We start from the raw sequence: 18,446 nt of genomic DNA, 5'->3' as shown, positions 1-18,446 counted from the left end.
TGGACCCCCATCTACCAGGATTCTGGGTGGTAAGTGCACACTGCACTGCTGTGTCTACATGTAGGTGTGCAAGGCATGATTGTGTGCTGATGAAGACATCCCCCCACTAGTCTCCCCTCTTGTTGCTTTGTCTTGCTCCTTTGGGCTCTAGGAGAATTAGCCTGAGTCACTGCTCACGTCACTTGTTCTTCCCCAGCTATTGGCATGGGGATGGGAGGGAGAAGCTCTCCTTATTATTAGCACTGGAGAGACAGTGTGTAAAAAGCTGAGGCTGGATCCCTAGCACAGTCAGTGCATCTCTGCATCCATCAGCTGAAATCACTGCAGCCTGACAGGTAGGAGCTTCCCCCAGGCTCTGCTCTCCTCACCACTGCTGGTGCTGATCATCTGCTCTGTGTGAACAGGAATGCCGTGCTACTGCTTGGAGGGGATGCAGGTGCTGCTGCTGCTGCTATAAGTGATGCTGTGGAGTAGCTGGGAAATATGGTGAGTCCACCACCGCAGCAGAGACTGGACAGAGGTGTGAATGATGCCCTATGTATAAAGATGAGTCAGGCTTTGATCGGATGAGATGCTTGCTATCTTGATTCTGATGCATATGTATAGGGGGTCGGTAGCTGCTTGCTTACCTGATTAATATGTGTAGGAGCTATAGGAATAGATGCTGGTTGGGTATGTATTAGATGATGGGGCATGTATTAGATTGCTGGATGGTTGCTTCTACTGGTGGATATGGATGATATTTGTGATTGTATAGATTAGATTGCTGGATGGTTGCTTCTACTGTTGGATGTGGATGATATTTGTGATTGTATAGATTAGATTGCTGGGTGGTTGCTTCTACTGGTGGATATGGAAGATATTTGTGATTGTATAGATTAGATTGCTGGATGGTTGCTTCTACTGTTGGATGTGGATGATATTTGTGATTGTATAGATTAGATTGCTGGATGGTTGCTTCTACTGGTGGATATGGAAGATATTTGTGATTGTATAGATTAGATTGCTAGGTGGTTGTTTCTACTGGTGGATATGGAAGATATTTGTGATTGTATAGATTAGATTGCTGGATGGTTGCTTCTACTGTTGGATGTGGATGATATTTGTGATTGTATAGATTAGATTGCTGGATGGTTGCTTCTACTGGTGGATATGGAAGATATTTGTGATTGTATAGATTAGATTGCTAGGTGGTTGCTTCTACTGATGGATGTGGATGATATTTGTGATTGTATAGATTAGATTGCTAGGTGGTTGCTTCCACTGGTGGATGTGGATGATATTTGTGATTGTATAGATTAGATTACTAGATGGTTGCTTCTACTGGTGGATGAAGGTGAGATTTGTGATTGTATAGATTAGATTGCTGGATGGTTGCTTCTACTGGTGGATATGGAAGATATTTGCGATTGCATAGATTAGATTGCTGGGTGGTTGTTTCTAATGGTGGATGTGGATGATATTTGTGATTGTATAGATTAGATTGCTGGATGGTTGCATCTACTGGTGGATATGGAAGATATTTGTGATTGCATAGATCAGATTGCTAGGTGGTTGCTTCTACTGGTGGGTGTGGATGATACTTGTGATTGTATAGATTAGCTTGCTGGATGGTTGTTTCTAATGGTGGATGATATATGCGATTGTATAGATTAGATTGCTAGGTGGTTGCTTCTAATGGAGGATGTGGATGATATTTGGAATTGTATAGATTAGATTGCTAGCTGGTTGCTTCTACTGGTGGATGTGGATGATATTTGTGATTGTATAGATTAGATTGCTGGATGGTTGCTTCTACTGGTGGATGAAAGTGAGATTTGTGATTGTATAGATTAGATTGCTGGATGGTTGGTCCTTTTACTGGTGGATGTGGCTGATATTTGTGATTGCATAGATTAGATTGCTGGATGGTTGCTTCTACTGGTGGATGAAGGTGAGATTTGTGATTGTATAGATTAGATTGCTGGGTGGTTGCTTCTACTGGTGGATATGGAAGATATTTGTGATTGTATAGATTAGATTGCTGGATGGTTGCTTCTACTGGTGGATATGGAAGATATTTGTGATTGCATAGATTAGATTGCTAGCTGGTTGCTTCTACTGGTGGATGTGGATGATATTTGCGATTGTATAGATTAGATTGCTGGATGGTAGCTTCTACTAGTAGATGTGGATGATATTTGTGATTGTATAGATTAGATTGCTGGGTGGTTGCTTCTAATGGTGGATGTGGATGAGATTTGTGATTGTATAGATTAGATTGCTAGCTGGTTGCTTCTACTGGTGGATATGGATGAGATTTGTGATTGCATAGATTAAAATGCTAGCTGGTTGCTTCTACTGGTGGATGTGGATGATATTTGCGATTATATAGATTAGATTGCTAGGTGGTTGCTTCTACTGGTGGATGTGGATGATACTTGTGATTGTATAGATTAGATTGCTGGATGGTTGCTTCTAATGGTGGATGTGGATGTGGATTCCATAGATTAGATTTCTAGCTCTTAGCTTCTACTGGTGAATGAAGGTGAGGTCTGGTAATGCATAGATTAGATGTATGTTTATGGTGTATGGGATTGCTGATGGATAAAGTGCTTATTCCTCCAGATGTATATAGTTTAGCTATGGCTGCTGGTAGATTGTCAGCTGCTGGGAGCAGATCAGAAGTGTCCTTCTTTATCTGTGTCCTTTCCTTACAGAGGGAGCTATAGAAAGCTTGTGAAGAGCGTCAGGAGCAGCATCAGTCTGTAGCGTGCCATCTGGTAGAAGAAGCAGCGGTCCGGGAGACCCTCCGGGCTCTGCCCACTGTATACACCTGCCCAGCGGGCTCTAATGATGCTTCACATCACCTAACACCAAGTCTTCTGCTGAGGATTATGACCCCCACTATCCTGTGAAGAAGACAGCGTGCTACCAGGAGGAGGCTCTGCACCCAGCGCTGGGGTTAGAGGGGATTTGCCTGCTCTTCTGTAGGGTCGGTGGGAGCTGGCAGCGATTATGGGCCTTTGGAAAGGAGGGCATGGACCCACCATAACGCCATTGTGGTGCTTTACCACCTGCTGGATCTTCCTTGGCTTATTTTGGAGTGCACTGGCCTGCCCTGATTCCTGCACTTGTAATTCCACAAGGATCTCATGTGATAATTCCCCGAGTATCGGAGCTTTCCCGGTGCTGAAGGACATCTCCCATGCTGCCAACATCACTGAAATGTAAGTACACCCAGAGATGAGAGATATGATAATATATATATATCCTTCTACAGATCATCCAGGAGTGGGGGATGGGTGCTGGTAGGAAGCTTTAAAAGCCTAACTGTGATTTCCTTTAACTTGACTCCTGCTGATATGACTTTAAGACCATTTAGATAATAAATCTCAATTGCTCCATAGCTCTATTCCCTAGACAGAGATCTGATGACAAGACTCAGAGACTGGAGCATCTGAAGCTGCTCCTGCATAGACCACAGTGCTTTCAGTCTTAGACTTTTAGTTCCATGGCACAGGCCATCCTTGTCTGAAATCTTAGGCACAGTGTTGGTGCCTGCTGCACCCAATGCTGCTGCTACTGACTAAGACATAGTGCTAGAGGCTGGTTCACTTGATGCTGCTACTCTACAGACCACCTACATTGTTAGCACCCACTCTCTTTAATAGATGCACATTAGAACCTGGCTAAACATTATAATTATACCACCAATGGCACCATATCAGTGGAGAAATGTTTTTACATTGTCTATAGAATATCCTAGATGTCTATAGGAAAGCTTGTTTTGTCCAGAAGGATATGATTATGGTTAGGACCAACATTATTATGCATTGTTGGAGATGGACATAGAAGTGAGAAAACCAGCAGATATGTCCATCCAGGAGCCAGTCAGTGTATGCTCATTATTTTCACACCATACCTGTAATCCTATCTATACATTTACTAAGGAGTCCATTGGAAAGCATCTAGCCTAACGTATAGTCTTATCTCATTACTACAAGTATATATTCCACTGATAGATCAATTTTTACCTCTACTTCACAGCATATCCTCCTGATCTGTAATAATGTTAATAGTCTTTTTATCCAGAACATCAGTGCTTCAAGTGCAGCAGGAAATCAATAGGGTCCAGACAGAAAGAAATAGTCAAATCCACTGAAGAAAGGCTGGTCTGGTTAGCAGTGTATATCATGTTTCTGAAGAACTGCACCTACTGTGCAGGTTACCTGCTGTCTAATGCATGGGGGTCACAACCCCTGTGCATTCTCTATGGCTTCTGCATGTGTGGGTCTGTGAGTGGTAGGAGATGGTTCCCTTTACTCCTCTACCTACTAAGCCCATATTAGGAATCTCCTTCCTGTCTTGATCCTTCACTGGTTCCTTGGCACTTAGTAGGTGACACTTCAGCATAGGAGGTATTAAAACTGACAAACTGGAGAAACATTGAACACTGCTTTTACACATGGATATTGTAATATTCAAAATAATCTGGTTGGCATCTAGGGTGGCCTTGTGTGAATGCATGTTATGTGTGAAGAAGATGCTGCTATCTGCACAGTTTGATCTACAGATCTGGTTGGACATATATTGATGGAATTTGTGTTGGTGGGGTGTTTTATATGCTGATTAATTCAAGCATAGTGATTTTGTGACGCACCATATTTATCTCACAGAATAATATATCACCTTCTCTGCATTTTGTTTGACATAAGTGCTGTCATGGCAGTTCCACCAGGGGTGTAGCTTAAGGGTGTCTAGAGGTTGCAGTTGGAGTCAGAAGGGGCCTAAAAGCCCCTAATGTATCATATAGGAGGGGTTGAACCCTGTTCTACCTGTAATAGGATGAGCCCCTGTTACACATTTTGCACTAGGATCCAGGAGCTTCAAGTTACCTCTTAATATTAGTAAAACAAATAATGAATACATCATCTTTGTTGTTATTATGGACATTATTACTACTGCTCAAGCTGATGGAGTGCAGATGAATACTGGCAGTTCTGATCTGAATAGAAGGTGGGGTACACTTGCCCTGAGAGCTCCTAACCAAGGTGTGTTCAGCCAGTACACTCAGACAGCTATTGTCTGGCATGTCATTCATGCATGAAAGCAGAAGTTGCTGAAGTTTGGCAAGTTTTTTGTATGTTCAGTCCATTCAGGATATATCTAAATTTCTACATATAATTTCTGCTTTAATAAAACTCCTAAATAAAAACCACCACTATAAGCTTGTTAGGAAGACTGGTCATTATCTACCAGATACTTGCTTGGATTACATTATATTGGACGGCTAGTCTGCTGGTTTTATTACAGTACAATACAAGCCATTTATTAATGTGTTTGATTTTACAACTACAATTATGGTTCAGATCAGTGAAGCTAATTGGCTAAGTGGTTAAAATAATTGCACTTATGTTTTTTTTTTATTATTATTTTTTATTATTCAGTGTTCTTAATGATATTACACTGGAAATCAGAAAATCCACACTGTGCATGTAGTTATCATAATCAGTGTACTGGGTATTTCACTTTATGACTGTGCAATCCCTGGTTCTGTATATTTGTCTTTGAAACAATGAATTATTATTTGAACCTCTTAGTATTTCTTTGACACTAGTTCTTTGATACAATCCACACCTCTCTGACTAGCAAGTGTCATTCACAAAGGGGACATTTTGGGCATTTTTGAAGCTTGCAGGGTTACTCTATGGCTACATGATCTAGGAGTGGTATTTTTATGGACATTTCCCTTCATTGACTTCAGTGGGGAAAAATGGGGAATTATTTAATAATAATTGCTACATATACTGAGCCCTCTAAAATCACACTGTCAAACCTATTTAATAGTAAATGAACTTTGCAAATTAAATGATTTAACTCTGGACAGTTTGTTTTTAACCATCTGCTATTTCTTTGTATCTCTTTGACTAGGATATCTAGTATGGGTGGTCCTATCACAGAAATGCTTACGTCTGTACACCAGACCTATGTACAGTGAGATATATCTCATTGAATCAGTCACATTAAGGATTGAATCCTTCCTTTTTCTATGGAAAGTCCTCAATAATTGCAAATGGATTTTTCAGCATAATACATAGAATTAGTTTTTAATGATTAGAGATTTGTTTCTCACATCCCTAACCTAGTCCTTTACCTGATCATCACACTGAGGCAACATTATCTGCTTCCTTCCAACTTAAATGCACTATAACCAGAAAAATCTTCTATATTTATCCACAATACCGACAATTGCTTTTCTATATATGAAAGTTGTTAATAACACACAACACATTTATCACATAGATCTGTTCATGTTTCTCATGGATGTGTCTTATAGACTTACCTCTCTAGGTCTATAAGCCACTAGAAGTCTAGTATTTTTGTAGCTCTTGCATTATCCTGAGAATGTCCTTCATAGCAGAATCCAAAGGCCTCTTGACCTCCAAAACAAATGTCTTCAATCTACAATGAGGCTTCATTCACGGGATCATACCTAGAAAGGAATACACTTAAAAAAGTCTAAAAATGGAAAAAGGAAACTTAAACATTTTGCAGTATTTTGTGACATTGTGCCTTTAAAGTACTTTTTCAGTTTAATATATATAACATATCAATGTTAATCAGCTGCTTATAGTATATACATGTGTTTAGAAGTAACTGACACAATTTATATAAACATTTCAATTTGCATTTAATATTAAAATTCTATGAACAACCAGAAGATATACATAAACCAGCAGCGTTGCATTTTCCCTCATATACGGGTAAATTGGGGGGAAAAGATTGGATTGAACTGGGGAACAATTTACCGTATTAAGTTAAAAATACCACTTTACAGAGAATATACAATATGTCTGTATAGCCTACAGATCACTTAGAAACTCACATCTCCTGTGTCTCAAAACGCTTAGGTGGCATTATGGGCAGCACGGTGGCTCAGTGGTTAGCACTGGTGCCTTGCAGTGCTGCAAATTTCAAAATCCGCACAGCAGGTCAATTTCCGCATCTAAGAAAAAAGCAAAGTGTACATGAGATTTGTTTCATCCATACACTTTGCTGGTACTGTACTATGCTGCGGGTTTTCCACACAAAATCCACACAGAAAAAAATGCACGTAATTTGCAGCCATCCATTGAGAGCTTTCTGGAAATATGCTGTGGAACTAGCCAAAAGTCTGCACAGGCTAATATCCACCATGAAATCTGCATGTGTAGTAGAAGCTGTATAGTGTAGAAGCTGATTTCTGAAACATTTTTACTATACTAACTTAAGTGTGCAGGAATTCAATTCCTTGATTGTTTTACTTAGGAGAATATATTTTACCATGATGACAATTAGGGTCCGTACACGCATGAAGCACTAAATATCCCAGAATATGCTCAGTATATGCATTGTTCTTATAAATGGCTGTGTGAACTTTTTTCTGGCTTTTTTTCACCTATAATGAAAGAGATGTAACAACGCCTGAAAAGAAAACGCCAGAGCTACAGCATGCTATGTTTTTGAAAAGAAAGCAGAAAGACAAAAAACGCCGGTAGTAAAAAATAAAATAAAAAATGCTGATGTTAGTTGAAGCAAAAAACACAGCAAAAATTGCAGTTGAAAAAATAGCACTAAAAATGCAGAAAAACGTGAAAAGTAAAACAACCTATTTGCTTTACTTGCAGCATGTCCCTATAATCAGCTTGTCCTCATAAACCTATTGATACTGTAGGAAGATATAATTTGCAGGGTTAGGGCTGTAGATGCCACTAAGGTATATTACTACATTCATCTGTGTGAATATTAAAAATGCAATTTTTTTTCAATTTTGTCCTATCACTGCACTTTGCATTAAGGGATAACAAACATCACTAGATTATTAGACAGTGAAGGGACTACAATGAGGAAAACTGTCATACATGGTATAGCTTTGGGTAGTGGCTTGTTGTAGCCATTTCAGTTAGGCCTTATTCTTTCCGTGTCCATTCTTTTTTTTTGCAGACCATATACGGAAACGTTCATTTCAATGGGTCCGCCCAAAAAAATGGAAGGTACTCTGTGTGCATTCTGTTTCCATATGTCCATATTTTAGTTCCGCAAAAAATAGAATATGTCCTATTATTATCCGCATTACGGACAAGGATAGTACTGTTCTATTAGGGGCCCGCTGTTCCATTCAGCAAAATACGGAACTCACACGGACGTCATCGTTATTTTTTGCGGATCTGTTTTTTGCAGACCGCAAAATACATACTGTTGCGTGCATGAGGCCTTAGTTTTAGGCTTTGTTCACATTCATTACAGGACAATTAATAATGAACCCTAACTGATCAGAACCCTATTTACTGAAATGTACTTACATTATTACGCTATATTACGTTCCATTATATTTTGATGGCAATACATGTGGGGAGAAGGCTCCATCTGGTACACAGCTTGTTTAGTCACTCCCTGCTATCTCAATGAGCTTCTATTTCTCTTTAATGCTATTGTTGCTATTCTTTATTATAATATTCTGCAAATGTCTCACTTGTTTTTTTTTATAGTTTGTTATAATGTATCATTAGCTTTAAATGGTGTTTTCTTGTAAAGAGTTCTGAATTCCGGGCTTTTGTCCATTATCAGAATGAATATTTCTATATTATAGTGTTACTTAGTGTTAATATGGTCTGACTTATCTTCTACTGCATATCTGAGAGTTAGGCCCCTTTCATATGGGCGTGTTTTCCACGTGGGTGCAATGCATGACGTGAACGCATTGCACCCGCACTGAATCCTAACCCATCCATTTCAATGGGGCTGTGTACATGAGCGATGTTTTTCATGCATCACTTGTGCAGTTGCGTGAAAATCAGAGCATGCTCTATATTCTGCGTTTTTCACACAATGCAGGCCTTATAGAAGTGAATGGGGCTGCGTGAAAATCGCATTGCATCCGCAAGCAAGTGCGGATGCAATGCGATTTTCACGGATGGTTGCTAAGGAGATGATGTTAATAAATATGAATGAGCCCCGGGACCCCATTAAAGTCCATTTACTTTATTATTTTCCATTATAACATAAACTACCACACCTTCTTTTAGACATTTAGCTCCATTGCATTTTGCCTGTTATGTAACCTTAGACTACCCACTGCGTTCACTATATGATAATCTTATTAAACTTCTTATCCTCATAAAACATTTTTTAGGTTTAAAAGTTTATATAGTTGAATTAAAGCCATCCTTAAATAATCCAACTTGCAATAAAATGGAAAAAAATTCCTTCCCAATGTCTACTGGCAGTTGGGCAGATCCTAAGATCAAGAACTGGTCCATTAACAAGGATATGTAAAAATGTACGATTGCTGGGACTTGACACCAGTCACAATAACAGGGGTTCCAAGTCCCCCGTTTGTGGTCACCCATGCACAATAATGTTCCATTCACTGTCTATGTCCCCAAACATTGTACTTAGCTATCTCCATGAGTCCCATGGACTTTGAATACAGTGGCAGTGTGCATGTGTGATCACCATTCTATTTAAACATTGATTTCAGGAACCCCATTTTCCTGTCCCAGCCCGGTGGTCATGTGACCGCCGGGCCGGGAGAGTGCAGGAGCTGTCGGGTCTTCCACAGACCTCGTTCAGCCCTGCACTGAGGCTGTACAGCGCTGTATAGCGCTGTACAGCCTCTCTAGGGGGTGTATTTCCCCTGTAACTATTACGTCAGCCCCAGTTACAGGAGAAATCAACAGTGACAAAAAATGTCCCCCAGAGGTCTTGCATGACCTTATGGGGGATGCAAAGTGTAAAATAAAAAATAAAAAAATAAAGTGTTTTATAAATTTTATAAAAAAAATTAAAAAAAGGTTTTGCATTTAAAAAAAAAAAAACCAATTAAGTAATAAAAAAAATATTAAAAATTGCAAAAAAAAATAATATAAACATATTTGGTATTGCCGCATCCGTGACGGCCGGCTCTTTAAATATATCACATGATCCACCCTGTCCGATAAACATCATAAAAAATAAAAACTGTGTCAAATAAGGCATTTTTGTCACCTTACATCACAAAAAGTGCAACGCCAAGTAATCAAAAAGGCGTATGTCCCACAAAATGGTACCAATAAAACAGTCAACTCATCCCGCAAAAAATGAGCCCCTACATAAGAAAATTGCTAAAAAAATAAAAAAAATATGACAATGGAGACACTAAAATATGATTTTTGTTGCTTAAAAACTGCTATTATTGTGTTAAAGTTAAATAATAGTATCACATGACCTAACCCCTCAGATGAACACCATAAAAAAATAAAAACAGTAACAAAAAAGCAATTTTTTGTCACCTAACATCACATAAAGTGCAACACCAAGCGATCAAAAAGGTGAATGCCCCCCAAAATAGTACTAATCAAACTTTAACCTCATCCCGCAAAAAATGAGAACCTAACTAATACAATTGGTCAAAAAATAAAAAAGCTATGGCTCTCAGACTGTGGAGACACAAAAACATATTTTTATTTGTTTCAAAAATGCTATTATTGTGTAAAACTTGAATAAATAAGAAAAAGTATACATATTAGGTATTGCCACATCCATAACTATCTGTTCTATAAAAATATCACATGACCTAACCCCTCAGGTGAACGCTGTAAAAATAAATAAATAAAAACTGCTAAAACAACCAATTTTTTGGTCACCTTGCCCTATAAAGTGTAATAATGAATGATCAAAAAATCATTAGCACCCAAAATGGTACCAATAAAAACATCAAAATGAGCCCCTGCACAAGACGATCAGCAGAAAAATAAAAAAAAATGGCGTTTAGAAAATGGAGACAAAAAAACGTAATTTTTTTTCAAAAATGCTTTATTATGTAAAACTGAAACAAACAAAAAAAGTAGACATATTTGATATCATTGCATCTGTAACAACCTGCTCTATAAAAATAGCACATTATCTAACCTGTCAGATGAATGTTGTAAAAAGTAAAAAATAAAAACAGTGCCAAAACAACCATTTTTTTGGTTACCCTGTCTCACAAAAAACATAATATAGAGCAATTAAAAATCATATGTACCCCAAAAAAGTGCCAATAAAACTGGCACCTCATCCCCTAGTTTCCAAAATGGGGTCACTTTTTGGGAGTTTCTACTGCAAGGGTGCATCAGGGGGGCTTCAAATGGGACATGGCATCTAAAAACCAGTTCAGCAAAATCAGCCTTCCAAAAACCATATGGTGCTCCTTTTCTTCTGCGCCATGCTGTGTGCCGTTACATCAGTTTACCACCACATGTGGGGTGTTTCTGTAAACCGCAGAATCAGGGTAATTAATATTGAGTTTTGTTTGGCTGTTAACCCTCAATGTGTTAAAGAAAAAAATAGATTAAAATGGAAAATCTGCCAAAAAAGTGAAATTTTGAAATTTCATCTCTATTTTCCTTTAATTCTTGTGGAACACCTAAAGGTTAAGAAAGTTTGTGAAATCAGTTTTGAGTAACTTGAGGGGTGTAGTTTATACAATGGGGTCATTTATGGGGGGGTTTCCACTATGTAAGCCCCACAAAGTGACTTCAGAGTGGTCCTTAAAAAGTGGCTTTTGAAAATTTTCTTCTAAAATTGCTTCTAAAATTCTAAGCCTTCTAACGTCTTAAAAAAATAAAATGACATTTACAAAATGATGCCAACATAAGGTAGACATATGGGGAATGTTAAGTAATAAATATTTTATGAGGTATCACTTTCTGTTTTAAAAGCAAAGAAATAGAAATTTTGAAAATTGAGAATTTTTTTCAATTTTTGGTAAATTTGGGATTTTTTCATACTGCCCGTCCCAAAAAAAAGTCGCCACCAAAAATATTTAGTTGGACAGCCTTTAACTGTGATTACTGCACACATTCGCTGTGGCATTGTTTCGATAAGCTTCTGCAATGCCACAAGATTTATTTCCATCCAGTGTTGCATACATTTTTCACCAAGATCTTGCATTGATGATGGTAAAGTCTGACTGCTACGCAAAGCCTTCTCCAGCACATCCAAAAGATTCTCAATGGGGTTATAGTCTGGACTCTGTGGTGACCAATCCATGTGTGAAAATGATATCTCATGCTCCCTGAACCACTCTTTCACAATCTGAGCCCGATGAATCCTGGCATTGTCGTCTTGGAATATGCCCATGCCATCAGGGAAGGACAAATCCATTGATGGAATAACCTGGTCATTCAGTATGTTCAGGTAGTCAGCTGACCTCATTCTTGGAGCACATACTGTTGCTGAACCTAGACCTGACCAACTGCAGCAACCCCAGATCATAGCACTGCCCCACAGGCTTGTACAGTAGGCACTAGGCATGATGGGTGCATCACTTCATCTGCCTCTCTTTTTACCCTGATGCGCCCATCACTCTGGAACAGGGTAAATCTGGAATCATCAGACCACATGACCTTCTTCCATTGCTCCAGAGTCCAAGCTTTATGCTCCCTAGCAAATGTAAGCCTTTTTTTCTGGTTTGCCTCACTGATTAGTGGTTTTCTTACAGCTACACAGCTGTTCAGTCCCAATTTCTTCAGTTCCCTTCGCATTGTGCATGTGGAAATGCTCTTACTTTCACTATTAAATATAGCCCTGAGTTCTATTGCTGTTTTCTTCGATTTGATTTCACCAAATGTTTAAGTGATCGCCGACCAGGATTTTTTTTTCGGCCACATTTCTTCCTCGAATACGATGGGTCCCCACTATCCTTCCAGTTTTTAATAATGCGTTGGACAGTTCATAACCCAATTTTAGTAGTTTCTGCAATATCCTTAGATGTTTTCTCTGCTTGATGCATGCCAATGATTTGACCCTTCTCAAAGAGACTAACATCTTTTCCACGACCACGAGATGTGTCTTTCGACATGATTGTTTAAGAAATGAGAAGCAACTCATTGCACCAGTTTGGGTAAATAACTTGTTGCCAGCTGAAAAATAATCGCCCATGCAGTAATTATCCAATAGGAGGCTGTTTGTTTAGTTACATTTTTTTTGGACAGGCAGTGTATATTGACTCATGAAGTACAATGTGTGACGAGAAAACAATCTCAGAATGGCTTGAATAAATAAAAGTGTTCCAAAGTTATTACCACATACACTACGTGCAGAATTATTAGGCAAATGAGTATTTTGACCACATCATCCTCTTTATGCATGTTGTCTTACTCCAAGCTGTATAGGCTCGAAAGCCTACTACCAATTAAGCATATTAGGTGATGTGCATCTCTGTAATGAGAAGGGGTGTGGTCTAATGACATCAACACCCTATATCAGGTGTGCATAATTGTTAGGCAACTTCCTTTCCTTTGGCAAAATGGGTCAAAAGAAGGACTTGACAGGCTCAGAAAAGTCAAAAATAGTGAGATATCTTGCAGAGGGATGCAGCACTCTTAAAATTGCAAAGCTTCTGAAGCGTGATCATCGAACAATCAAGCGTTTCATTCAAAATAGTCAACAGGGTCGCAAGAAGCGTGTGGAAAAACCAAGGCGCAAAATAACTGCCCATGAACTGAGAAAAGTCAAGCGTGCAGCTGCCAAGATGCCACTTGCCACCAGTTTGGCCATATTTCAGAGCTGCAACATCACTGGAGTGCCCAAAAGCACAAGGTGTGCAATACTCAGAGACATGGCCAAGGTAAGAAAGGCTGAAAGACGACCACCACTGAACAAGACACACAAGCTGAAACGTCAAGACTGGGCCAAGAAATATCTCAAGACTGATTTTTCTAAGGTTTTATGGACTGATGAAATGAGAGTGAGTCTTGATGGGCCAGATGGCTGGATTGGTAAAGGGCAGAGAGCTCCAGTCCGACTCAGACGCCAGCAAGGTGGAGGTGGAGTACTGGTTTGGGCTGGTATCATCAAAGATGAGCTTGTGGGGCCTTTTGGGGTTGAGGATGGAGTCAAGCTCAACTCCCAGTCCTACTGCCAGTTTCTGGAAGACACCTTCTTCAAGCAGTGGTACAGGAAGAAGTCTGCAAGGTAAGAAAAACATGATTTTCATGCAGGACAATGCTCCATCACACGCGTCCAAGTACTCCACAACGTGGCTGGCAAGAAAGGGTATAAAAGAAGAAAATCTAATGACATGGCCTCCTTGTTCACCTGATCTGAACCCCATTGAGAACCTGTGGTCCATCATCAAATGTGAGATTTACAAGGAGGGAAAACAGTACACCTCTCTGAACAGTGTCTGGGAGGCTGTGGTTGCTGCTGCACGCAATGTTGATGGTGAACAGATCAAAACACTGACAGAATCCATGGATGGCAGGCTTTTGAGTGTCCTTGCAAAGAAAGGTGGCTATATTGGTCACTGATTTGTTTTTGAATGTCAGAAATGTATATTTGTGAATGTTGAGATGTTATATTGGTTTCACTGGTAAAAATAAATAATTGAAATGGGTATATATTTGTTTTTTGTTAAGTTGCCTAATAATTATGTACAGTAATAGTCACCTGCACACACAGATATCCCCCTAAAATAGCTAAAACTAAAAACAAACTAAAAACTACTTCCAAAAATATTCAGCTTTGATATTAATGATTTTTTTGGGTTCATTGAGAACATGGTTGTTGTTCAATAATAAAATTAATCCTCAAAAATACAACTTGCCTAATAATTCTGCACTCCCTGTAAAGCGGCACATGTCAGATTTGCAAAATTAGGCCTGGTCAGGAAGGGGGTAAATGGCCCGGTCTGGAAGTGATTAAACTAATGAGACCGTAGTGTTCAGTGGGTCTGTATTGTTAATGGCCGCGCGAAACCTTCAATACCACGTGGACAAGAACAATATAGACTCACTGAAGAGTGCAGTCTCATTAGTCTAATTTGAGACAGCTGTGGCCCATATAACCACGACACAACCATTGGCCAGCTAGTGAGCAATTTGTGGCCAGCTCTTAAGTAATTTGTGACCAAACTTTTGAGGAATATGTGGCCAGCTTTTGAGAAGCAATGAGCATGTTAATGGGACACTTCAGTCGGAAAAATATATATTTTTAAAACTCCTTATTCATAGAAAACAGTTTTTTAAATAATTTTGGGCAGTTTTTTAAATCATTTACTCAGCACTATGCCATTGAATGCTTAATACAAAATAGCGCCCTTCTATCAGCACTGAGAGATAAAACCTATATACAGTGTAAATAGCTAATCGATGAGTAATCAATGTGTGAGGAAAAGATAAAAAATCTACTCGTAAAATAGTAAATTAGTATGGAATAACAGTATGTCGGCTCTCTTGATAGGCCTAGATAAAGATCAGACCACCATATCAGGCCTCAAATTCAACCCCCATATCACACCTCAGATCACACCCCCATATCAGATTCTCAAACCCCCATATCAGATCCTCAGATGAGCCCCCCCATCAGACTCCTTCCCATTTCAGACCTCAGATCAGATTCCCATTAGACCTCCATGTCAGTCTCCCCCATATCAGACCTCAGATCAGAACCCTTTAGATCTCCATGTCAGACCTCAGATCAGGACTTCATGTCAAACTCCCTATATCAGATGAAATGTGTCTTATAAAGTGAAAAATACAGTGCCACTGGCAAGGGTCCATTCGCAACTGCGACCACTGTGACCCTTATAGCTACGCCAGTGTTTACTATATTCAGTTTGGATGGGGTTACATTTGCTAGATCTTAAAGATGCTGGCAAGGTCCACAGACAAATAATTATGTCTCAGGGCTGCCAGACTCACTCTGCATCTCCATATATGAGAATTATTACTACAAGACACTGACAGATTTTCTGCTGTTTGTAGTGGCCAGTTCACAGGGATTGTCTAGGATTGGAATTGTTTAATGTCCCCCACCCAGCAGTACCTGTAAAAAGATCTATACTTTCCTGCTCCTCGCTGTTCAATTCTAGCTTTGTAGCTCCCCAAATGTCTTCACTAGACGTCAGGTCCTCACCTGTCAACTTCCACACAGATAGGATCACATTCACCATTGCAGCTAATAACTGGCCTCAGCAAAGATGTGTGCCCAATAATCCTGGACAGCCCCTGTAAGCAGAGCAGGACACTTATGTATTAGTGTTAAGAGTGAATATTCGAATTGCGAATTTTAATTGCGAATATCGCCACTTAGAGAATTCGCGAATATTCAGAATATAGTGCTATATATTCGTATTTGCGAATAGTGTTGATCGCAAATATTCTAATCACGCGAATATCGGCACTTAGCAACATCCCTAGCAACCAATAAGAAAATTGACTACCCCTTAGTGTTGATCACAAATATACTAATCTCAAATTTTTATTGTGAATATATTACATTGCCGATTTTCGCAATCAAGTAAATAATGACTGGGGATCACGAATTTGCAAATTTATCGCAAATATTAGGCCAAAAATGTGGGAAATATAGCAAATTTGAATATTGCCTATGCCGCTCATCAATATTATGTATAACACTTACAATACATAGAAGTGATCTAACCTGGAAAGATAATACATTTATATGGTTAGTGCCCAAAAATTCTGGACAGGCCATTTGAGGGGTTATCTGAACTCCTTGAATAATGCCCCCCCCCCCAATGCCCGTACACCTCATATAGATTATACAGTACTTACCACTCCTAGGCACCAGCATCGCTCCTGATCCCTGCATCCAGCTCAAGGACGGGGGGGGGGGGGGGGGGGTTAAGCGGGGAGTGGTGTAAGTATAATCTATATGAGGTGCCCGGCATTGGGGAAGGGGGGTTATTAATAGGGGTTGCATAATCCCTTTAAGCATGGCAGGATGTTTACCTGTATAACACTTAAAATGCATAGAAGTGATCTTACATAGAATATACACTTATATGGTTCTTAAGAAATCTGAGGCATACTTCTACATCTATTTTGGTGCTTTTCAGAACAATTTTTTTTTATTTAAATGTGTTTTCCAGGATTTCAATATTGATGTTGTAGGATAAGCTATCAATGTCTGATCATCAGGGGTCTAACATACTGCACCCCTGATATCAGCAACCTGGTGGTATCACCGGTAGAGACAAGCAAATTATTAAAAAAATTCAATTCGAACGGTTCGCCGAATTTTCCGAAACGATTTGATCCGAATTTATTTGCGGTGAATCACGTTAAAAAACAGCTATTTCCTGGCTGCAGACAGCCTTTATAGGGGTGTAGAACACTGTGCCTTGCAATAACATGCATAGGGAGTCTGCTGTGATAGTGAAACAATACTGTGAGTCAGTATGACACGCAGATGACAGGCGTCGCACTTAGAATCACTGCACACTTCACATATTAGGGCAGTTACAGTATAAACTCAGCCTTACATGTTAGCATCAAGAAGAAGCACACTCCTTTTACACCGTCATCAACTGATTCCACATAGATGTCTACAGAACCTGTTGAATTAAACGCTTATACAAGTAGAGCCCCCCAACAGAGTGGAGAGGGTGTCAGCAGTAAGTTTGTGTTGATGTCACTGATTATTTTTCCCTTACTCTAATCCGTCAGAACAATGAACCCACTCCTGCTTTTGGCTACCAAATCATAAGCCAATTCTGATGGGACCATACAGGCCTTACAGCTGCTACACAGACAGGATCTGTTGTGTGTATAATTTTTCCTTCCTTCTGACAGACCAGAAGAAGGATCAAATTAATGGTGATGTCATCCAGGCCAAAAAGGAAAAATAGTGGCCCAGTCATGGTGTGGGGAGGGTGGAAGAACAACTTGAGAAGTCCACAGAGTGGCCCAATGAAATAGTGGTGAGGTGGAAGCAGCATGAGGAGACCACAGAGTGGGCCAATGAAATAGTGGGGAGGTAGCAGCAGCATGATGAGGCCACAGAGTGGCAAGGTGACATAGTGTTGAGGTAGCAGCAGCAGCATGAGGAGGCCACAGAGTGGCACAATGACAGAGTGTAGAGGTGGCAGCAGCAGCATGAGAAGTCCGCAGAGTGGCAAGGTGACATAGTGTGAAGGTGGCAGCTGCAGCAGCAAGAGGAGACCACAGAGTGACCCGGTGATAGAGTGGAGAGGTGGGTGGCCATAAAAGTACCCACTGACGATGGTGGGTGCAAGAAGGAGCACTTGGCATCAGATCTGTGGCATCAGAATAGTAGCTGATGCAGGTAGCCAGAATAAAACCGGTCTCTTTTGTCAAGGTTTGGGTAAGGCAGCATGGATGATCTAATCTGATGCATCAGGCATTAGTTGGTGGAAATCCTGGCTGATCCACACCTGATTCATCTTGACAAAGGTCAGTCAGTCTCTCCACATTTTGGCTGGACAGGCGAGTTCTCCTTGGTTTAACTATGGCCCCCGCCGCACTAAACCCCCGCTTTGATGCCACACTATTGGCCGGGCAAGACAGCTTTTCCAGGGCAAACTCTGCCAGTTGCGGCCACAAATCCAGTTTGGCTGCCCAGTAGTGCAGCGGTCATCAAAGTGGGGTGGCAGGGTACGGTCAACGTATGCCACCACCTGCTGGTTCAGGTTCTGC

General features: G+C 40.0%; 1 protein-coding gene across 1 annotated transcript in view; it reads left to right on the top strand.

Moving 5' to 3' along the window:
- The first annotated feature begins 343 nt into the window (after positions 1 to 343).
- Positions 344 to 18,446, top strand: part of NTRK2 (neurotrophic receptor tyrosine kinase 2) — a 270,802-nt gene continuing 252,699 nt past the window's right edge. Inside the window, exons 1-2 of the mRNA XM_044273679.1 lie at positions 344 to 486; positions 2,700 to 3,209. Coding sequence (XP_044129614.1) covers positions 2,998 to 3,209 — 212 coding nt within the window. The 5' untranslated portion in view covers positions 344 to 486; positions 2,700 to 2,997. The remainder of the gene's footprint in view (positions 487 to 2,699; positions 3,210 to 18,446) is intronic.

Source organism: Bufo gargarizans, chromosome 1 (genome assembly GCF_014858855.1).
Source record: "Bufo gargarizans isolate SCDJY-AF-19 chromosome 1, ASM1485885v1, whole genome shotgun sequence".
NCBI lineage: Eukaryota > Metazoa > Chordata > Amphibia > Anura > Bufonidae > Bufo > Bufo gargarizans.
Note: the sequence above shows the minus strand (reverse complement) of the source record. Positions and strands in the feature narration are given on the sequence as shown.